Source organism: Pseudophryne corroboree, chromosome 3 (genome assembly GCF_028390025.1).
Source record: "Pseudophryne corroboree isolate aPseCor3 chromosome 3, aPseCor3.hap2, whole genome shotgun sequence".
Lineage (NCBI taxonomy): Eukaryota > Metazoa > Chordata > Amphibia > Anura > Myobatrachidae > Pseudophryne > Pseudophryne corroboree.
In genome coordinates, this window is record NC_086446.1 from 345,080,591 (window position 1) to 345,101,844 (window position 21,254).

A 21,254-nucleotide genomic window follows, 5' to 3' on the forward strand; every position below is an offset into this window, starting at 1 on the left:
TTTGCTGTGCTTTTGCCAGCTTAAGTCTTTTCATTTTTCTAGCGAGAGGATGAGTGCTTCCATCCTCATGTGAATCTGAACCACTAGCCATGAACATAGGCCAGGGCCTCAGCCGTTCCTTGCCACTCCGTGTCGTAAATGGCATATTGGCAAGTTTACGCTTCTCATCAGACGCTTTCAATTTTGATTTTTGGGTAATTTTACTGAACTTTTGTTTTTTGGATTTTACATGCTCTCTACTATGACATTGGGCATCGGCCTTGGCAGACGACGTTGATGGCATTTCATCGTCTCGGCCATGACTAGTGGCAGCAGCTTCAGCACGAGGTGTAAGTGGATCTTGATCTTTCCCTATTTTAAACTCCACATTTTTGTTCTCCATTTTTTAATGTGTGTAATTATATGCCAGTATCAATAGCAATGGCCTACTACTATATATACTGCGCACAACTGAAATGCACCACAGGTATGGATGTATAGTATACTTGACGACACAGAGGTAGGTACAGCAGTGGCCTACTGTACCGTACTGCTATATATTATATACTGGTGGTCAGCAAACTGTGCAAAACTGAAATGAACCACAGGTATGGATGGATAGTATACTTCACGACACAGAGGTTGGTACAGCAGTGGCCTACTGCACCGTACTGCTATATATTATATACTGGTGGTCAGCAAACTGTGCAAAACTGAAATGCACCACAGGTATGGATGGATAGTATACTTGACGACACAGAGGTAGGTACAGCAGTGGCCTACTGTACCGTACTGCTATATATTATATACTGGTGGTCAGCAAACTGTGCAAAACTGAAATGCACCACAGGTATGGATGGATAGTATACTTGACGACACAGAGGTAGGTACAGCAGTGGCCTACTGTACCGTACTGCTATATATTATATACTGGTGGTCAGCAAACTGTGCAAAACTGAAATGCACCACAGGTATGGATGGACAGTATACTTGACGACACAGAGGTAGGTACAGCAGTAGCCTACTGTACCGTACTGCTATATATTATATACTGGTGGTCAGCAAACTGTGCAAAACTGAAATGCACCACAGGTATGGATGGATAGTATACTTGACGACACAGAGGTAGGTACAGCAGTGGCCTACTGTACCGTACTGCTATATATTATATACTGGTGGTCAGCAAACTGTGCAAAACTGAAATGCACCACAGGTATGGATGGATAGTATACTTGACGACACAGAGGTAGGTACAGCAGTGGCCTACTGTACCGTACTGCTATATATTATATACTGGTGGTCAGCAAACTGTGCAAAACTGAAATGCACCACAGGTATGGATGGATAGTATACTTGACGACACAGAGGTAGGTACAGCAGTGGCCTACTGTACCGTAATGCTATATATTATATACTGGTGGTCAGCAAACTGTGCAAAACTGAAATGCACCACAGGTATGGATGGATAGTATACTTGACGACACAGAGGTAGGTACAGCAGTGGCCTACTGTACCGTACTGCTATATATTATATACTGGTGGTCAGCAAACTGTGCAAAACCGAAATGCACCACAGGTATGGATGGATAGTATACTTGATGACACAGAGGTAAGTACAGCAGTGGCCTACTGTACCGTACTGCTATATATTATATACTGGTGGTCAGCAAACTGTGCAAAACTGAAATGCACCACAGGTATGGATGGATAGTATACTTGACGACACAGAGGTAGGTACAGCAGTGGCCTTCTGTACCGTACTCCTATATATTATATACTGGTGGTCAGCAAAATTATGCACTGTACTCCTACTATATACTGTCTACAATGCAGCACAGATATGGAGTGTTTTTCAGGCAGACAACGTATACTGGTGGTCACTGGTCAGCAAAACTCTGCACTGTACTCCTCCTATATAATATTATACTGCTGGTCCCCAGTCCCCACAATAAAGCAGCACACTGAGCACAGATATGGAGTGTTTTTCAGGCAGACAACGTATACTGGTGGTCAGGGCCGTAACTACGTGTGTGCCAAGGGGGCTTGGCACACAGCGCAGTTGCCCTGGGGGCGCAACGGCCAGCGGCATGTAATGAGTCAAATTGACTCATTACATGCCGCCTCTGTGTGCGCCGCGCTGTGTAGAAGAGACCAGCGCCGAGCAGCGGAGAGAAGGAGGAGGAGGGAGGGGGATTGGAGCCGCAGCAGCGCTATTTGATTGGTAATAAGCGCCGCTGCAGCATCCCCCTCTCCTTCTGTATTGGCTGCCCGGCGCTGCTATGGATGCTGGGATGCGGTTCCTCCATCCCAGCATCCAAAGCAGCGCCAGGCAGCCAATACAGAAGGAGAGGGGGATGCTGCAGCGGCGCTTACTACCAATCAAATAGCGCTGCTGCGGCTCCAATCCCCCTCCCTCCTCCTTCTTCTCAACTGCCTGCACACGCCACACTGCACAGAGAGGGAGATGCCTGCCAGCACGAGGAGCCTGTCAGCGGGAGAAGGTAAGTATCTCTCTCTCTCTCTCTCTCTCTAAAATAGGGGGGTCCTGGCTGCCGCAATGTGTAAAATAGGGGGGGTCCTGGCTGCCGCAATGTGTAAAATAGGGGGGGTCCTGGCTGCCGCAATGTGTAAAATAGGGGGGGTCCTGGCTGCCGCAATGTGTAAAATAGGGGGGGTCCTGGCTGCCGCAATGTGTAAAATAGGGGGACACCCTGGCTGCCGCAATGTGTAAAATAGGGGGACGCCCTGGCTGCCGCAATGTGTAAAATAGGGGGACGCCCTGGCTGCCGCAATGTGTAAAACAGGGGGACGCCCTGGCTGCCGCAATGTGTAAAATAGGGGGACGCCCTGGCTGCCACAATGTGTAAAAAAGGGGGACGCCCTGGCTGCCACAATGTGTAAAAAAGGGGGACGCCCTGGCTGCCGTAATGTGTAAAAAAGGGGGACGCCCTGGCTGCCGTAATGTGTAAAAAAGGGGGACGCCCTGGCTGCCGTAATGTGTAAAAAGGGGCTCTACCTGGTGTAGTGGCGCTACTGTGCAGCGTAATTTGAATAATGTAGACTACTGTGCACCGTAGTATGAATTGCTATTATTTTGTGGCCACGCCCCTTCCCCGTGAAGCCACGCCCCTAAAAAAATTGCGCGCCTGCGGCACGCACTGCCCCTGTCTTACGTGGGGGGGGGGGGGGGCGCCACTGTCGTTTCTTGCACACATCGCTAAAATGGCTAGTTACGGCACTGCTGGTGGTCACTGTCAGCAAAACTCTGCACTGTACTCCTGCTATATAATACAGCTGCACCCCAGTCCCAACAATTAAGCAGTGTGAGCACAGATATATGCAGCACACTGAGCACAGATAAGGAGCGTTTTTTTCAGGCAGAGAACGGATAAAACTGGTGGTCACTGATCAGCAAAACTCTGCACTGTACTCCTATATTAATATACAGCTGCTCCCCAGTCCCCACAATTAAGATATAACACAATATTTGCATCAACAATGAATAAACGGAGAGGACGCCAGCCACGTCCTCTCCCTAACATTTTCAATGCACGAGTGAAAATGGCGGCGAATCCGAATCTCGCGAGAATCCGACAGCGGGATGATGACGTTCGGGCGCGCTCGGGTTAACCGAGCCATACGGGAGAATCCGAGTATGCCTCGGACCCGTGTAAAAAGGGTGAAGTTCGGGGGGGGTTCGGTTTCCGAGAAACCGAACCCGCTCATCACTAATATATATATATATATATATGCGACTCGGATCTTCCCGCCTTGCTCGGTTAACCCGAGCGCGCCCGAACGTCATCATGACGCTGTCGGATTCTCGCGAGGCTCGGATTCTATCGCGAGACTCGGATTCTATATAAGGAGCCGCGCGTCGCCGCCATTTTCACACGTGCATTGAGATTGATAGGGAGAGGACGTGGCTGGCGTCCTCTCCATTTAGATTATAAGAGACTGAGAGAGATTTACTGGAGCTGACTAGGAGGAGTACTGTTACTGTAGAAGTGTAGAGACTGAGTGGAGAGAGTTTACTAGTGAGGACAGTGCAGTTTACTTTATAATCCGTTCTCTGCCTGAAAAAAGCGATACACAGCACACAGTGACTCAGTCACATACCATATCTGTGTGCACTGCTCAGGCTCAGGCCAGTGTGCTGCATCATCTATTATCTATATATAATATTATATATATATCTGTCTGACTGCTCAGCTCACACAGCTTATAATTGTGGGGGAGACTGGGGAGCACTACTGCAGTGCCAGTTATAGGTTATAGCAGGAGCCAGGAGTACATAATATATTATATAGTGAGTGACCACCAGACACACAGTGCAGTTTATTTAATATATCCGTTCTCTGCCTGAAAAAAGCGATACACACAGTGACTCAGTCAGTCACATACCATATCTGTGTGCACTGCTCAGGCTCAGGCCAGTGTGCTGCATCATCTATATATATTATATATCTGTCTGACTGCTCAGCTCACACAGCTTATAATTGTGGGGGAGACTGGGGAGCACTACTGCAGTGCCAGTTATAGGTTATAGCAGGAGCCAGGAGTACATAATATTATATTAAAATTAAACAGTGCACACTTTTGCTGCAGGAGTGCCACTGCCAGTGTGACTAGTGACCAGTGACCTGACCACCAGTATATATAATATTAGTAGTATACTATCTCTTTATCAACCAGTCTATATTAGCAGCAGACACAGTACAGTGCGGTAGTTCACGGCTGTGGCTACCTCTGTGTCGGCACTCGGCAGCCCGTCCATAATTGTATATACCACCTAACCGTGGTTTTTTTTTCTTTCTTTATACATACATACTAGTTACGAGTATACTATCTCTTTATCAACCAGTCTATATATTAGCAGCAGACACAGTACAGTGCGGTAGTTCACGGCTGTGGCTACCTCTGTGTCGGCACTCGGCAGCCCGTCCATAATTGTATATACCACCTAACCGTGGTTTTTTTTTCTTTCTTTATAGTCATACTAGTTACGAGTATACTATCTCTTTATCAACCAGTCTATATTAGCAGCAGACACAGTACAGTGCGGTAGTTCACGGCTGTGGCTACCTCTGTGTCGGCACTCGGCAGCCCGTCCATAATTGTATATACCACCTAACCGTGGTTTTTTTTTCTTTCTTTATACATACATACTAGTTACGAGTATACTATCTCTTTATCAACCAGTCTATATATTAGCAGCAGACACAGTACAGTGCGGTAGTTCACGGCTGTGGCTACCTCTGTGTCGGCACTCGGCAGCCCGTCCATAATTGTATATACCACCTAACCGTGGTTTTTTTTTCTTTCTTTATACATACATACTAGTTACGAGTATACTATCTCTTTATCAACCAGTCTATATATTAGCAGCAGACACAGTACAGTGCGGTAGTTCACGGCTGTGGCTACCTCTGTGTCGGCACTCGGCAGCCCGTCCATAATTGTATATACCACCTAACCGTGGTTTTTTTTTCTTTCTTTATACATACATACTAGTTACGAGTATACTATCTCTTTATCAACCAGTCTATATTAGCAGCAGACACAGTACAGTGCGGTAGTTCACGGCTGTGGCTACCTCTGTGTCGGCACTCGGCAGCCCGTCCATAATTGTATATACCACCTAACCGTGGTTTTTTTTTCTTTCTTTATACATACATACTAGTTACGAGTATACTATCTCTTTATCAACCAGTCTATATATTAGCAGCAGACACAGTACAGTGCGGTAGTTCACGGCTGTGGCTACCTCTGTGTCGGCACTCGGCAGCCCGTCCATAATTGTATATACCACCTAACCGTGGTTTTTTTTTCTTTCTTTATACATACATACTAGTTACGAGTATACTATCTCTTTATCAACCAGTCTATATATTAGCAGCAGACACAGTACAGTGCGGTAGTTCACGGCTGTGGCTACCTCTGTGTCGGCACTCGGCAGCCCGTCCATAATTGTATATACCACCTAACCGTGGTTTTTTTTTCTTTCTTTATACATACATACTAGTTACGAGTATACTATCTCTTTATCAACCAGTCTATATATTAGCAGCAGACACAGTACAGTGCGGTAGTTCACGGCTGTGGCTACCTCTGTGTCGGCACTCGGCAGCCCGTCCATAATTGTATATACCACCTAACCGTGGTTTTTTTTTCTTTCTTTATACATACATACTAGTTACGAGTATACTATCTCTTTATCAACCAGTCTATATATTAGCAGCAGACACAGTACAGTGCGGTAGTTCACGGCTGTGGCTACCTCTGTGTCGGCACTCGGCAGCCCGTCCATAATTGTATATACCACCTAACCGTGGTTTTTTTTTCTTTCTTTATACATACATACTAGTTACGAGTATACTATCTCTTTATCAACCAGTCTATATATTAGCAGCAGACACAGTACAGTGCGGTAGTTCACGGCTGTGGCTACCTCTGTGTCGGCACTCGGCAGCCCGTCCATAATTGTATACTAGTATCCAATCCATCCATCTCCATTGTTTACCTGAGGTGCCTTTTAGTTGTGCCTATTAAAATATGGAGAACAAAAATGTTGAGGTTCCAAAATTAGGGAAAGATCAAGATCCACTTCCACCTCGTGCTGAAGCTGCTGCCACTAGTCATGGCCGAGACGATGAAATGCCAGCAACGTCGTCTGCCAAGGCCGATGCCCAATGTCATAGTACAGAGCATGTCAAATCCAAAACACCAAATATCAGTAAAAAAAGGACTCCAAAACCTAAAATAAAATTGTCGGAGGAGAAGCGTAAACTTGCCAATATGCCATTTACCACACGGAGTGGCAAGGAACGGCTGAGGCCCTGGCCTATGTTCATGGCTAGTGGTTCAGCTTCACATGAGGATGGAAGCACTCAGCCTCTCGCTAGAAAAATGAAAAGACTCAAGCTGGCAAAAGCAGCACAGCAAAGAACTGTGCATTCTTCGAAATCCCAAATCCACAAGGAGAGTCCAATTGTGTCGGTTGCGATGCCTGACCTTCCCAACACTGGACGTGAAGAGCATGCGCCTTCCACCATTTGCACGCCCCCTGCAAGTGCTGGAAGGAGCACCCGCAGTCCAGTTCCTGATAGTCAGATTGAAGATGTCAGTGTTGAAGTACACCAGGATGAGGAGGATATGGGTGTTGCTGGCGCTGGGGAGGAAATTGACCAGGAGGATTCTGATGGTGAGGTGGTTTGTTTAAGTCAGGCACCCGGGGAGACACCTGTTGTCCGTGGGAGGAATATGGCCGTTGACATGCCAGGTGAAAATACCAAAAAAATCAGCTCTTCGGTGTGGAGGTATTTCACCAGAAATGCGGACAACAGGTGTCAAGCCGTGTGTTCCCTTTGTCAAGCTGTAATAAGTAGGGGTAAGGACGTTAACCACCTCGGAACATCCTCCCTTATACGTCACCTGCAGCGCATTCATAATAAGTCAGTGACAAGTTCAAAAACTTTGGGTGACAGCGGAAGCAGTCCACTGACCAGTAAATCCCTTCCTCTTGTAACCAAGCTCACGCAAACCACCCCACCAACTCCCTCAGTGTCAATTTCCTCCTTCCCCAGGAATGCCAATAGTCCTGCAGGCCATGTCACTGGCAATTCTGACGAAGTCCTCTCCTGCCTGGGATTCCTCCGATGCATCCTTGCGTGTAACGCCTACTGCTGCTGGCGCTGCTGTTGTTGCCGCTGGGAGTCGATGGTCATCCCAGAGGGGAAGTCGTAAGCCCACTTGTACTACTTCCAGTAAGCAATTGACTGTTCAACAGTCCTTTGCGAGGAAGATGAAATATCACAGCAGTCATCCTACTGCAAAGCGGATAACTGAGGCCTTGACAACTATGTTGGTGTTAGACGTGCATCCGGTATCCGCCGTTAGTTCACAGGGAACTAGACAATTTATTGAGGCAGTGTGCCCCCGTTACCAAATACCATCTAGGTTCCACTTCTCTAGGCAGGCGATACCGAGAATGTACACGGACGTCAGAAAAAGACTCACCAGTGTCCTAAAAAATGCAGTTGTACCCAATGTCCACTTAACCACGGACATGTGGACAAGTGGAGCAGGGCAGGGTCAGGACTATATGACTGTGACAGCCCACTGGGTAGATGTATGGACTCCCGCCGCAAGAACAGCAGCGGCGGCACCAGTAGCAGCATCTCGCAAATGCCAACTCTTTCCTAGGCAGGCTACGCTTTGTATCACCGCTTTCCAGAATACGCACACAGCTGAAAACCTCTTACGGCAACTGAGGAAGATCATCGCGGAATGGCTTACCCCAATTGGACTCTCCTGTGGATTTGTGGCATCGGACAACGCCAGCAATATTGTGTGTGCATTAAATATGGGCAAATTCCAGCACGTCCCATGTTTTGCACATACCTTGAATTTGGTGGTGCAGAATTTTTTAAAAAACGACAGGGGCGTGCAAGAGATGCTGTCGGTGGCCAGAAAAATTGCGGGACACTTTCGGCGTACAGGCACCACGTACAGAAGACTGGAGCACCACCAAAAACTACTGAACCTGCCCTGCCATCATCTGAAGCAAGAAGTGGTAACGAGGTGGAATTCAACCCTCTATATGCTTCAGAGGTTGGAGGAGCAGCAAAAGGCCATTCAAGCCTATACAATTGAGCACGATATAGGAGGTGGAATGCACCTGTCTCAAGTGCAGTGGAGAATGATTTCAACGTTGTGCAAGGTTCTGATGCCCTTTGAACTTGCCACACGTGAAGTCAGTTCAGACACTGCCAGCCTGAGTCAGGTCATTCCCCTCATCAGGCTTTTGCAGAAGAAGTTGGAGGCATTGAAGAAGGAGCTAAAAGGGAGCGATTCCGCTAGGCATGTGGGACTTGTGGATGCAGCCCTTAATTCGCTTAACAAGGATTCACGGGTGGTCAATCTGTTGAAATCAGAGCACTACATTTTGGCCACCGTGCTCGATCCTAGATTTAAAGCCTACCTTGGATCTCTCTTTCCGGCAGACACAAGTCTGCTGGGGTTCAAAGACCTGCTGGTGACAAAATTGTCAAGTCAAGCGGAACGCGACCTGTCAACATCTCCTCCTTCACATTCTCCCGCAACTGGGGGTGCGAGGAAAAGGCTCAGAATTCCGAGCCCACCCGCTGGCGGTGATGCAGGGCAGTCTGGAGCGACTGCTGATGCTGACATCTGGTCCGGACTGAAGGACCTGACAACGATTACGGACATGTCGTCTACTGTCACTGCATATGATTCTCTCAACATTGATAGAATGGTGGAGGATTATATGAGTGACCGCATCCAAGTAGGCACGTCACACAGTCCGTACTTATACTGGCAGGAAAAAGAGGCAATTTGGAGGCCCTTGCACAAACTGGCTTTATTCTACCTAAGTTGCCCTCCCACAAGTGTGTACTCCGAAAGAGTGTTTAGTGCCGCCGCTCACCTTGTCAGCAATCGGCGTACAAGGTTACATCCAGAAAATGTGGAGAAGATGATGTTCATTAAAATGAATTATAATCAATTCCTCCGCGGAGACATTGACCAGCAGCAATTGCCTCCACAAAGTACACAGGGAGCTGAGATGGTGGATTCCAGTGGGGACGAATTGATAATCTGTGAGGAGGGGGATGTACACGGTGATATATCGGAGGGTGAAGATGAGGTGGACATCTTGCCTCTGTAGAGCCAGTTTGTGCAAGGAGAGATTAATTGCTTCTTTTTTGGGGGGGGTCCAAACCAACCCGTCATATCAGTCACAGTCGTGTGGCAGACCCTGTCACTGAAATGATGGGTTGGTTAAAGTGTGCATGTCCTGTTTTGTTTATACAACATAAGGGTGGGTGGGAGGGCCCAAGGACAATTCCATCTTGCACCTCTTTTTTCTTTTCTTTTTCTTTGCATCATGTGCTGATTGGGGAGGGTTTTTTGGAAGGGACATCCTGCGTGACACTGCAGTGCCACTCCTAGATGGGCCCGGTGTTTGTGTCGGCCACTAGGGTCGCTAATCTTACTCACACAGTCAGCTACCTCATTGCGCCTCTTTTTTTCTTTGCGTCATGTGCTGTTTGGGGAGGGTTTTTTGGAAGGGACATCCTGCGTGACACTGCAGTGCCACTCCTAGATGGGCCCGGTGTTTGTGTCGGCCACTAGGGTCGCTAATCTTACTCACACAGCTACCTCATTGCGCCTCTTTTTTTCTTTGCGTCATGTGCTGTTTGGGGAGGGTTTTTTGGAAGGGACATCCTGCGTGACACTGCAGTGCCACTCCTAGATGGGCCCGGTGTTTGTGTCGGCCACTAGGGTCGCTAATCTTACTCACACAGCTACCTCATTGCGCCTCTTTTTTTCTTTGCGTCATGTGCTGTTTGGGGAGGGTTTTTTGGAAGGGCCATCCTGCGTGACACTGCAGTGCCACTCCTAGATGGGCCCGGTGTTTGTGTCGGCCACTAGGGTCGCTAATCTTACTCACACAGCTACCTCATTGCGCCTCTTTTTTTCTTTGCGTCATGTGCTGTTTGGGGAGGGTTTTTTGGAAGGGACATCCTGCGTGACACTGCAGTGCCACTCCTAGATGGGCCCGGTGTTTGTGTCGGCCACTAGGGTCGCTTATCTTACTCACACAGCGACCTCGGTGCAAATTTTAGGACTAAAAATAATATTGTGAGGTGTGAGGTATTCAGAATAGACTGAAAATGAGTGTAAATTATGGTTTTTGAGGTTAATAATACTTTGGGATCAAAATGACCCCCAAATTCTATGATTTAAGCTGTTTTTTAGTGTTTTTTGAAAAAAACACCCGAATCCAAAACACACCCGAATCCGACAAAAAAAATTCGGTGAGGTTTTGCCAAAACGCGTTCGAACCCAAAACACGGCCGCGGAACCGAACCCAAAACCAAAACACAAAACCCGAAAAATTTCAGGCGCTCATCTCTAATATATATATATATGTGTGTGTATATCTATCTATCTATCTATCTATCTATCTATCTATCTATCTATCTATCTATCTATCTATCTATCTATCTATGTATATCTATATACAATCAGATACATTTATACATACATAGTCACACACATGCATACACAGGGGCAGATTCAATTGCTGGCAGGAACTGTTAAAAAAAAAACCTGTGGCGAGGGCTTTTGGTATTCAATTGCTGGACTGAAAATGCGACTAGAAATCAACGCGTCTTTTTTCTCGCACCTCCAAAGCCGACTGCTGGGAGAACTACATCTCAGCCCCCTCCCCAATGAGAAGATGGAGGTGAGACCACCGGGAGCCGTAGGGGTATCTTTTGTTCTGCATATCACAGGGTTTTCAGCACTGAAAACCCCACAACCATTTTTTTTAAATTGGATACAGCAGGTATCAGGAAAAGGCATACTTACGGTAATCCAAAATTAGGCACAAGGTACACAAGGTTTTTTACCTCGCGCCCAATTGAATTCCCCGATACAGTTACAAATACAAGGCCTAATTCAGATCTGAACGCAGCAGCAACATTTTTCTCTAATGCGCAAAACCATGTGCACTGCAGGTGGAGCAGATATAACATGTGCAAAGAGTTAGATTAGGATGGGGTGTGTTCAAACTGAAATCTAAATTGCAGTGTAAAAATAAAGCAGCAACTAGTATTTACCCTGCACAGAAACAAAATAACCCAACCAAATCTAACTCTCTCTGCATATGTTAAGTCTGCCCCACCTGCAGTGCACATGGGCATTCATTCTGAGTTGTTCGCTCGCTAGCTACTTTTAGCAGCCGTGCAAACGCATAGTCGCCGCCCACGGGGGAGTGTATTTTCGCTTTGCAAGTGTGCGATCACCTGTGCAGCCGAGCTGTACAAAAACATTTTGTGCAAAACAAGACCAGCCCTGTAGTTACTTATCCTGTGCGATGATTCTAGGGTCGGAGGTCTCGGAATTGACGTCAGATACCCGCCCTGCAAACGCCTGGTCACGCCTGCATTTTCCCTACCACTCCAAGAAAACGGTCAGTTAACACCCATAAACGCCCACTTCCTGTCAATCTCTTTGCGATCGCCTGTGCAAATGGATTAGTCGCTAGAAGCATTGCACAGCAACGATGCTGTTTGTACCCGTATGACGCGCGTGCGCATTGTGGTGCATACGCAACGCATGCGCAGTTTTGCCATTTTTTTACCTGATCGCTGCGTTGCGAAAATCGGCAGCGTGCGATCAACTCGATATGACCCCCATGGTTTTGCCCGTTAGAGAAAGATTTTGCTTTTGCGATCAGGTCTGAATTAGACCCTAATCAGGTCACATACACTTAAAGTCACACACCTAAACACATATAGCCACACAACTGTACACATACTTACACATATAGGGACCTAATTAGAACTGCACCCGTCAGTCAGGATCTCTCCTGCAGCGGCAGCATGTAGTCTCTGTAGGCACTGGGGCACCCTGAGGACACTCCAGGCAATGCTGCACTTACTGGCGCCGGTGGCCCCACCTCCTTTGTGCTGTCATTGGTCAGGGAGAGTAGTCAGTGCGGTACAGCCCCATTACAGCACTGCACATATTTACACACATACATACATAGTCACACACACTTTCCCCCGTATTCACTGCCAACACCCAGACACCATCTGGGAGAACAAAGGAGGAAGGGGCCATGAAGTCTGTGTCCTGTCCTCTTTTATGTACATTGGTGCCGTTTTCTTGTTGGTTATACGTCCTTATGTTGGGGCCTGACTCCTGGGTGGGAACTCTGTGAGTTGGAGGACAATGGCACATGCTTATTTGTGCTCTGGGGTGAATAAAGCAGACCCTTGATGAGCAATGGAGAAAGTCAGGGTGCCCACTTCAGGGCTAGTGCCCAGGGGCAAGTGCCTTCCATATTCTCCTGTAATTATGCCCCTAGTCCCAACTGTGTTTGAACACCTAACTGAAGCACAGAGTATGGATGCATGCCCACTTTCATCCGAAATAGTTGCTCCATGCACCCTGATGTTTGCTGCCCTGTCTCCAGAGAGAAATGCCTACTTTACAGTATGTCTGTGTTCATGTGCACAAGATGTGACTAGGATTGCCACCTCATGCATCATTTATTCCTGGAGATCCACCAACCCAACCCCCCCCAACATCAAGCAATGTTCATTTAAAAAAATTATGTGATCCCTGTGATAAATTAATGGCTGCCACTGAACAGCAGGTATTGGTTTTTAACATCAGTAAACCATCCGCAGAGCTGTACATCATGCCCACCAGAGACATTGCAGGTGACCAGTCCCTGCTATGGTACTGGACACATACAATGCCATGCATCATGCCACAAGTAACAGTAACAATATAACCAGTGCCAGTGCTGGGGTGTTCGGCGCCCTCCTGCAAACCATAAATTTTCGCCCTCCCTCCCATACAAAAGTGGTGTGATCTCACAAGGAAGGGTTGTGACCACACAATAGTACCCACATTTCAAATTACACCACACAGTAGTATAATCTTATTCACACAACATAGTAGTGTTCCTTATTTACATTTCAACACACAGTAGTGACCCTTACTCACGTTACACTACACAGTAGTACTCCTTATACACAATGCTGCTTACACATAATCCCCACAATAGTGACCCTTATACTTGCAATAACCCACAGTAGTAGTGCCCCTTAAAGTAATGGCCATGGGAAGGGGGGGTACAATGATGTGTGGGGCCCAAGGAACATGTGCACACAGGAGCATGCCAAGACAAAGGCTTGCACGGTCTTCCCCCGACGAAGCTCATTTGCATTCAGCACCTCTGAGGTACGGACTCATTGGTGGCAGCTGCTGCTGATCTCCAGCCGGGCCTGGCTACTGCTGGTTGGGGGTAGGCGTTGAGCGGGAGCTGTTCAGCAAATACATGCAGGAAGGAGTGGGGAAGCAGGCCGAACTCAGTACTCAGCAACAGGGCCAGATTAAGCCTTCGGAGGGCCCACGTCACTTAACACAGGGAGCCCTTCCCATCTAGTAAACGCAGCCCCACTACCTGTTTCCGGTATGTGTGACTCCTTTCCCTGAACCTCCATCAGGTAGCAGTGCAGGTTGTGTGTATGATATATATATATATATATAGATACACTTTTTTTTATTGTATATGAATACAGAATGGGCTGTTTCACAAAGCCTTGTTAGATCATTATAATATACTGTAGTATTAATTCTGAAATTGAACCCAGGGCTGACTGTACTCCCAATGAAGAATATCCCATGGTAACCCCCTTCAATAAAAGAGACATTCAAAATGAGACCTCAGATCTGTGGGGCGGCCCAATACATCTACTTACCCTCCTCCACATAGTACTGCTGTGCCACGCTACCTTCCATCTCTCACAGCGGCTTTGTGCGAGCGTGCTTTCACTGCAATGAAACACGATTGGGGGATAGCACTAGCCATCCACCACTCCCTGATATGATACTCCTATGACTGTGATTGGTGGATGACCGGCGTCATTCACCAATCAACACTGCTAGCACCCGGCAGAGCAGCTGGAACGTGAATGTTGCCTGCCTCCTGGCAGTGGCTTCAGAATACTGGCCTGGGTGTCTGCGGTGTCTCCCTCTCTCTAGGTGTCGCTTCCAGCAAGGAGGAGGTAGAGAGAGGGAGCTGCTCTCCATGCTGCCGGCGCCGCTGCTCGCTATAGAGTGTGACAGGCAGGCGCAGCGGCAGCAACAGCAGGGTTGTTGCAGAGCGGAAAGAGCGCCTCCCCGAGTCAGCGCCTTCCTGCTTTGCAGACCCTGCTGAGCGGGTAGTGCCGACACTGAATATGACTATAGATACAGCTCAATGCCCTAGAGCAGCCCTATGCAACCACTGACATACACTAATAACTGCAATAAAAATAACTAGATATAATGCATTTAAGTTTCAGCTCAACTGGATAAATGAATAATAATAATAATAATAATAATAATAATAATAATAATAATGTCACCAGGGAACACATGATATAATGGTGTGACATCCTAGCAAGGTAACATAATACCAGTAATTCAGTGTGCTGTGCTTACCCAGGGGTGGTCTTCAGTTTGCCGGCTGTCGGGATCCCGGCGCACAGTATACCGGCGCCGGAATCCCGACACCGGGCATACCGACACCTTTTCTCCCTCTTGGGGGTCCACGACCCCCCTAGAGGGAGAATAGATAGCACCCCGTGACCGCAGCGAGCCCGCAAGGGGCTCATTTGCGCTCGCCCCAGCTGACGGTATGCCGGTGGTCGGGATTCCGGCGCCGATAAGCTGGTCGCCGGAAGCCCGCCGCTGGCATACCCTACTACACCCCTTACCCAGAGTCCCCACTGCAACTGCTGCTGCAATCCACAGTCCCACTGGGACCAGACAATCCAACACCAGAGTGTACTGGCCAGTCCAGGAGGATCCAGCTCCCTTGCCCTGCTGTCACTACTGGCTGGCTGCTAGTCTGCTCTCACTCTCCCCCACACTACCAGACCCAGCAGCCGGAAGCTAATTCCAGCTCACAGCTCTCTGAGGGGCAGATGTATTAACCTGGAGAAGTCATAAGAAAGTGATAAACCAGTGATAAGTTCAAGGTGATAAACACACCAGCCAATCAGCTCCTGTTTATTTACATATTGGAGGTGATTGGTTGGTGTGTTTATCACTTTGCTTTTATCACTGGTTTATCACTTCCTTATGCCTTCTCCAGGTTAATACATTTGCCCCTGAGTCACCGTCCGCCACCTGTCCCCCCTGCTGCTACTCGTCTCGAAGTCTCCCTCAGCCCTCCCCTGCTTCCCTGCACTCACGTGACATATCACGGCCGTCCGTGTCCCCTATGTGCGCGCTGCAAGCACCGCCGCCGGCTCTGCCCCCAGCAGTCCGACTGGTTTGTGGTCTGGTGGAGGCGAAGTCCCCTTATTCCGGGAGAATCCTGGAATCCAGGAGAGAGGAAAAGCTTCCTGGAGGGTTGCCACCAACTCCTGGAGAATCCAGGAAATCAGGGAGAGGTGGCAACCCTAGATGTGACACGGACACACCATGCAGCATACAGCAATAACATGTTTTCTGAGACACATGCACAGTTGATTCAAAATCGAGAGACGCGTCTAACAGATCACACTAGCAATGGCAATCGGTGTGTTTCATTTCAATGGTTGCCATTGATGGAAAACACAAGAAAACCCATCAGTGGTATGAAACCATCAATAGTTTCTGCCATCTTTGTTTCACCATGCCCATGAAGGCGGGGCAAGATGTGAGAAGTTGTCTTGCACGCCTATTAATGAATGAGAGGGCGGGGCTTCAGTGCTGACCGACAGCTAAGGCATACCACCCAACATGACCCTCTCCAGGAGGGACACAATGCTCTGCTTCTGGACTTCCCCCTTAATTTATGATTGCCGTTACCTGTGGTGAAACACCTTTCTTATCCATGAACCTGTTCAACACAGGTGTCTGCAATCATAAATTAAGGGAAAAGTCCAGAAGCAGAGCATTCTGTCCCTCCTGGAGAGGGTCATGTTGGGAGGTATGAGTTAAGGCTGTCAAGTCAGCACACATATGATGAAAAGAGATGCGGAGAACTCCGCGCAAACGCCACAGCGCAAGTCTACTACTAGCTGACAGCCTAGCAGCTCTGCGCTGCAATTTTAGAGGGAAGTTAAACCCATCAGAGATGAACTGGGGCTCCGATTTGGGCCTGGCATTTGTGATATGCATGCCCGTGCTGCGAATCAGGGGGCGTGGGCTCTCGCCCCCCCCCCCTTCCCCCGTTTCCATGGAAATGTACGGATCAGGCGGGAAGGGGGTCCCCACATAGAGCCTTCCTGTGGGGACCGGATCGGCCCAGCTACCCGTCAACCCTTCTGGCATATGCCAGAATCGCCTGATTGGCAGTCTGGCTCTGGCTACCATTGATGGTATGAAACTAGTTGTTACACTGCCATCAATGGTAAATTTTTCTTACACTGGGTGATGTTGACCATCGATGATTTCTAAATATTAATGGTTGGATATCCCTAGATCACACTCCAAAAAGAAAGGGTCAAATCTGTACAACAGAAGCAGCTCTGCCATAACCTAATTTCACCACTGTTATCCAACAGGAAACATACAGCTGTTGCCAGGCTTAGCTGTTTATCATGTTCTCTCGAGAATTTATTGTTGAGCAAATATTTTCATCGATTTAGGAAATTAGAGAGTTGACTGTTTAATAGAAGTTTGAAAATTATTTAAGTGAATAAAAAAGTAAATGAACAGAAACTACATGAAAAGCTGATCAAAATGGAGGGGGCACCCGGATTTGAACCAGGGACCTCTCGATCTGCAGTCGAATGCTCTACCACTGAGCTATACCCCCACCGCTGTTTGGATACAGCTATAAAATATACTTTTGTCGTTTGTCATGAGCTTTGGATTTATTAGAAAAAATTAAATTGGGAGGGTCATTATAGCACTGATTTCATAGATTAGTAAATTAATATAACTTTTTTCTTTTAATTAATCTATGTTTCTATAACGACTTCTACTTGCTATATACTGCTCATATGAATACATAGATTTTGGAGAACAATATATATATATATATATATATATATATATATATATATATATATAAAACATTATTGTAAACATGGGTAAACTCTGAGACCACCCAGGATATATATATATTTATATAAAAAAATTAAAAATGAGGGGGCACCCGGATTTGAACCAGGGACCTCTCGATCTGCAGTCGAATGCTCTACCACTGAGCTATACCCCCTACTGAATTTGCAATACTCGGTATATACTATAGTACCGGGTCATATACGCTAATTGCTTATGCGCTAAAGTTCTTTGTTAAAACGATGCGTAGAATCACAAGCGTAACGTACATGTCATTGTGTGACACGTGTGATAACCGCACATACAGCCATCGCTCTCACTACATACTGTACATACACACATGATTGCCCGCTCCCGACACTTCCCCTCCAGCCCCGCCCACCTTATGCGCGCCCCCGAGTCGTGCGCGGCCCCGGACCCCCGCCCCTCCTGTGTTTGTCACCGACAGCGCGGCAAAGAGACAGCGAGAGACTGCGAGAGACAGCAGAGGGCAAGGGAGCAGACAGCGGGCGAGTCATAGAGGAGGAGGCCAGAGAGACAGCCAGGGAGGGTCCGGAGAGACTGTCACACGCCAGCACTTCCCGATCCACACACCCACATTAACCGGCAACATGAATCCCAGCTGTGCCCGCTGCGGCAAGATCGTCTACCCGACTGAGAAAGTCAACTGCCTGGACAAGGTATATTAGCAGGCAGAGTGCAGCATACATGTATGTGTACACTAAGGTGTATCGCCCACGACAAGCTTATTCATTACGTGGGTATATGTATACTGTACATGTACTCTACGTTCTGCAGTGGACACAGTACATACTGTATAGTTACTACATTCTGCAATGGACACAGTCCACATACTCACTGTATTCGGCAACGGACACAGTCCACATACTCACTGTATTCGGCAACGGACACAGTCCACATACTCACTGTATTCGGCAACGGACACAGTCCACATACTCACTGTATTCGGCAACGGACACAGTCCACATACTCACTGTATTCGGCAACGGACACAGTCCACATACTCACTGTATTCTGCAGTGGACACAGTCCACATACTCACTGTATTCTGCAGTGGACACAGTCCACATACTCACTGTATTCTGCAGTGGACACAGTGCACATACTCACTGTATTCTGCAGTGGACACAGTCCACATACTCACTGTATTCTGCAGTGGACACAGTCCACATACTCACTGTATTCTGCAATGGGCACCGTCCACATACTCACTGTATTCTGCAACGGGCACCGTCCACATACTCACTGTATTCTGCAACGGGCACCGTCCACATACTCACTGTATTCTGCAACGGGCACCGTCCACATACTCACTGTATTCTGCAACGGGCACCGTCCACATACTCACTGTATTCTGCAACGGGCACCGTCCACATACTCACTGTATTCTGCAACGGGCACCGTCCACCTACTCACTGTAATCTGCAACGGGCACCGTCCACCTACTCAATGTAATCTGCAACGGGCACCGTCCACCTACTCACTGTATTCTGCAACGGGCACCGTCCACCTACTCACTGTATTCTGCAACGGGCACCGTCCACCTACTCACTGTATTCTGCAACGGGCACCGTCCACCTACTCACTGTATTCTGCAACGGGCACCGTCCACCTACTCACTGTATTCTGCAACGGGCACCGTCCACCTACTCACTGTATTCTGCAACGGGCACCGTCCACCTACTCACTGTATTCTGCAACGGGCACCGTCCACCTACTTACTGTATTCTGCAACGGGCACCGTTCACCTACTCACTGTATTCTGCAACGGGCACCGTTCACCTACTCACTGTATTCTGCAACGGGCACAGTCCACCTACTCACTGTATTCTGCAACGGGCACCGTCCACCTACTCACTGTATTCTGCAACGGGCACCGTCCACCTACTCACTGTATTCTGCAACGGGCACCGTCCACATACTGTATACTCCCTACATTCTGCAATGGACACAGTCTATATACTCCCTACATTCTGCAATGGACACGGGGCAAAAAGTGTATACTCACTGTATTCCACAATGGACACTGTACTACTGTACTATTCTGATTTGGACATAATTCATATATACTTATATATTTTGTAATGGACATGCTAAAGACTCACCCCCCGGAACCTGTACTGTACATTCACTATCTTATAATGGATGGATCTTACATTTGTCAGTATCACACGGTGAGATCCTTGCTATGGCCGGTTTTGACTATGCTATTTCCCTTGAACTACCCGGAGCCCAGCACCACCGATTTTGACTAACTTTTCTTGAGATATGGACTCGTGTGCTTACGATTTTGGCTTATGTGAGATGAACTAGAGAGTACAACGATCTAGCAAGGATTGACTTGCCTGCACAGTCTATCTTTTCTTGCGATGACGACCCTGCGGGACCGCGCATCGGGATCGAATCGGGATCGCAAGGTGACTTTCACCTTGCGATCTGCACTAACTTTTCTTAAGATTTTGATTATATAGTCAAAATCGAAAGAAAATATCTCACCGTGTGTACACACCATTATGCTATGTAGGTGATGTACAGTAGAGGTAGTAATGGAAATTCACTACAATTAGAATATAATTTATTTACTCTTCATTTTTTTATACACCCCCTTCTAATCACACCTCCATATAGACTTCATCTAGTATGCTGATTGTAGAACTTGGCCAGGTATGATCCCCATCTAGGCTGTATCTCTTTTGTGTATTCCTTATTTTCTTTATCACTCCTAGATGTCACCTGTTGCCACTGGTGTCCAGGTGTATGCTGTCATTATTCCAATAGGATATCATTTGGTGTGTTAAATTTGCTGTGGCATTTAATACATGTAACACACTGTCCACTTGTCACAATGCAGACATAGCTACAGAAACACATCCATATTGTAATCCGAAGCATGATCCTCATTTCAGTCACTTTCAGCTTAATTTAAGGCCAAATGCTGGTCTGAATTGGGAGTGTGTAGCTGTGGTTCCTCACACCCATATTCATAGCTTGTCCTTCTGACACATGCATAAGCTACTGCGGGCCCTGTGCAACATCTTATACATTGTCCAATATTATGTTCTGAGTGTAACTCCTGAGTCTGATCGATCCACCATATTGTTCTCTACCTACAAAATGCTAAAGGTCTGTCTACGCATATGTACACATTTGCCATTTGTACCAATAGTTACAAGAATAGTGTAACCTATAGCGAGCAAAGCTTATAATGTGATGCTTGTATTCACTAGAGATAAATTATTTGTTGGAGTGACAACACATTGTCTGTGGCACAAATGGCTATATTCATTTAATGCATGTCACAGTTGCATTTGTACACAGATCAGCGTCTGTTCATGTTTCATTTTGAAAAGAGCAAAAAAACAAAAAGGTTCCATTTACTACGTAGATAACCTATGTTGGGTCAAGACATCATTTGTTGCGTGTCCTTTCTCTTTAATATTTCAATTCCGTTAGTGTAGTGCTCAGTGTGTACTGGCTGCTGAAGGGTGGCGCACTTCCTGTGTGCCTTATTGCAGTCATTCCTCTGTCACAGGTCTGTCTCGCCTACTGCCCTGTCTTGTTCTGTTACTGCACACTGTCCCTCTCTCCGACTGTGCTTCATATAAGTATGGTGTTCACATCCTAGCCCAGTGTGCATAATGGCTTCCTCCCTCCCCTCACTAGCCGCC

The 21,254-nt window shown here is 47.3% G+C and overlaps 1 protein-coding gene and 2 non-coding genes across 3 annotated transcripts in view; 1 reads left to right on the forward strand and 2 right to left on the reverse strand.

The window, feature by feature from the left end:
* Window positions 1-17,245: 17,245 nt before the first annotated feature.
* TRNAC-GCA (transfer RNA cysteine (anticodon GCA)) lies at window positions 17,246-17,317 on the reverse strand. The gene has a single exon. It is a non-coding gene; the product is annotated as a tRNA-Cys (tRNA).
* A 333-nt stretch (window positions 17,318-17,650) lies between these two features.
* TRNAC-GCA (transfer RNA cysteine (anticodon GCA)) lies at window positions 17,651-17,722 on the reverse strand. Its single transcript has one exon. It is a non-coding gene; the product is annotated as a tRNA-Cys (tRNA).
* A 250-nt stretch (window positions 17,723-17,972) lies between these two features.
* LASP1 (LIM and SH3 protein 1) overlaps window positions 17,973-21,254 on the forward strand; it is a 202,835-nt gene continuing 199,553 nt past the window's right edge. The window contains exon 1 of the mRNA XM_063959703.1: window positions 17,973-18,245. Within this exon, the coding sequence (XP_063815773.1) occupies window positions 18,177-18,245 (69 nt within the window). The 5' untranslated portion in view covers window positions 17,973-18,176. The remainder of the gene's footprint in view (window positions 18,246-21,254) is intronic.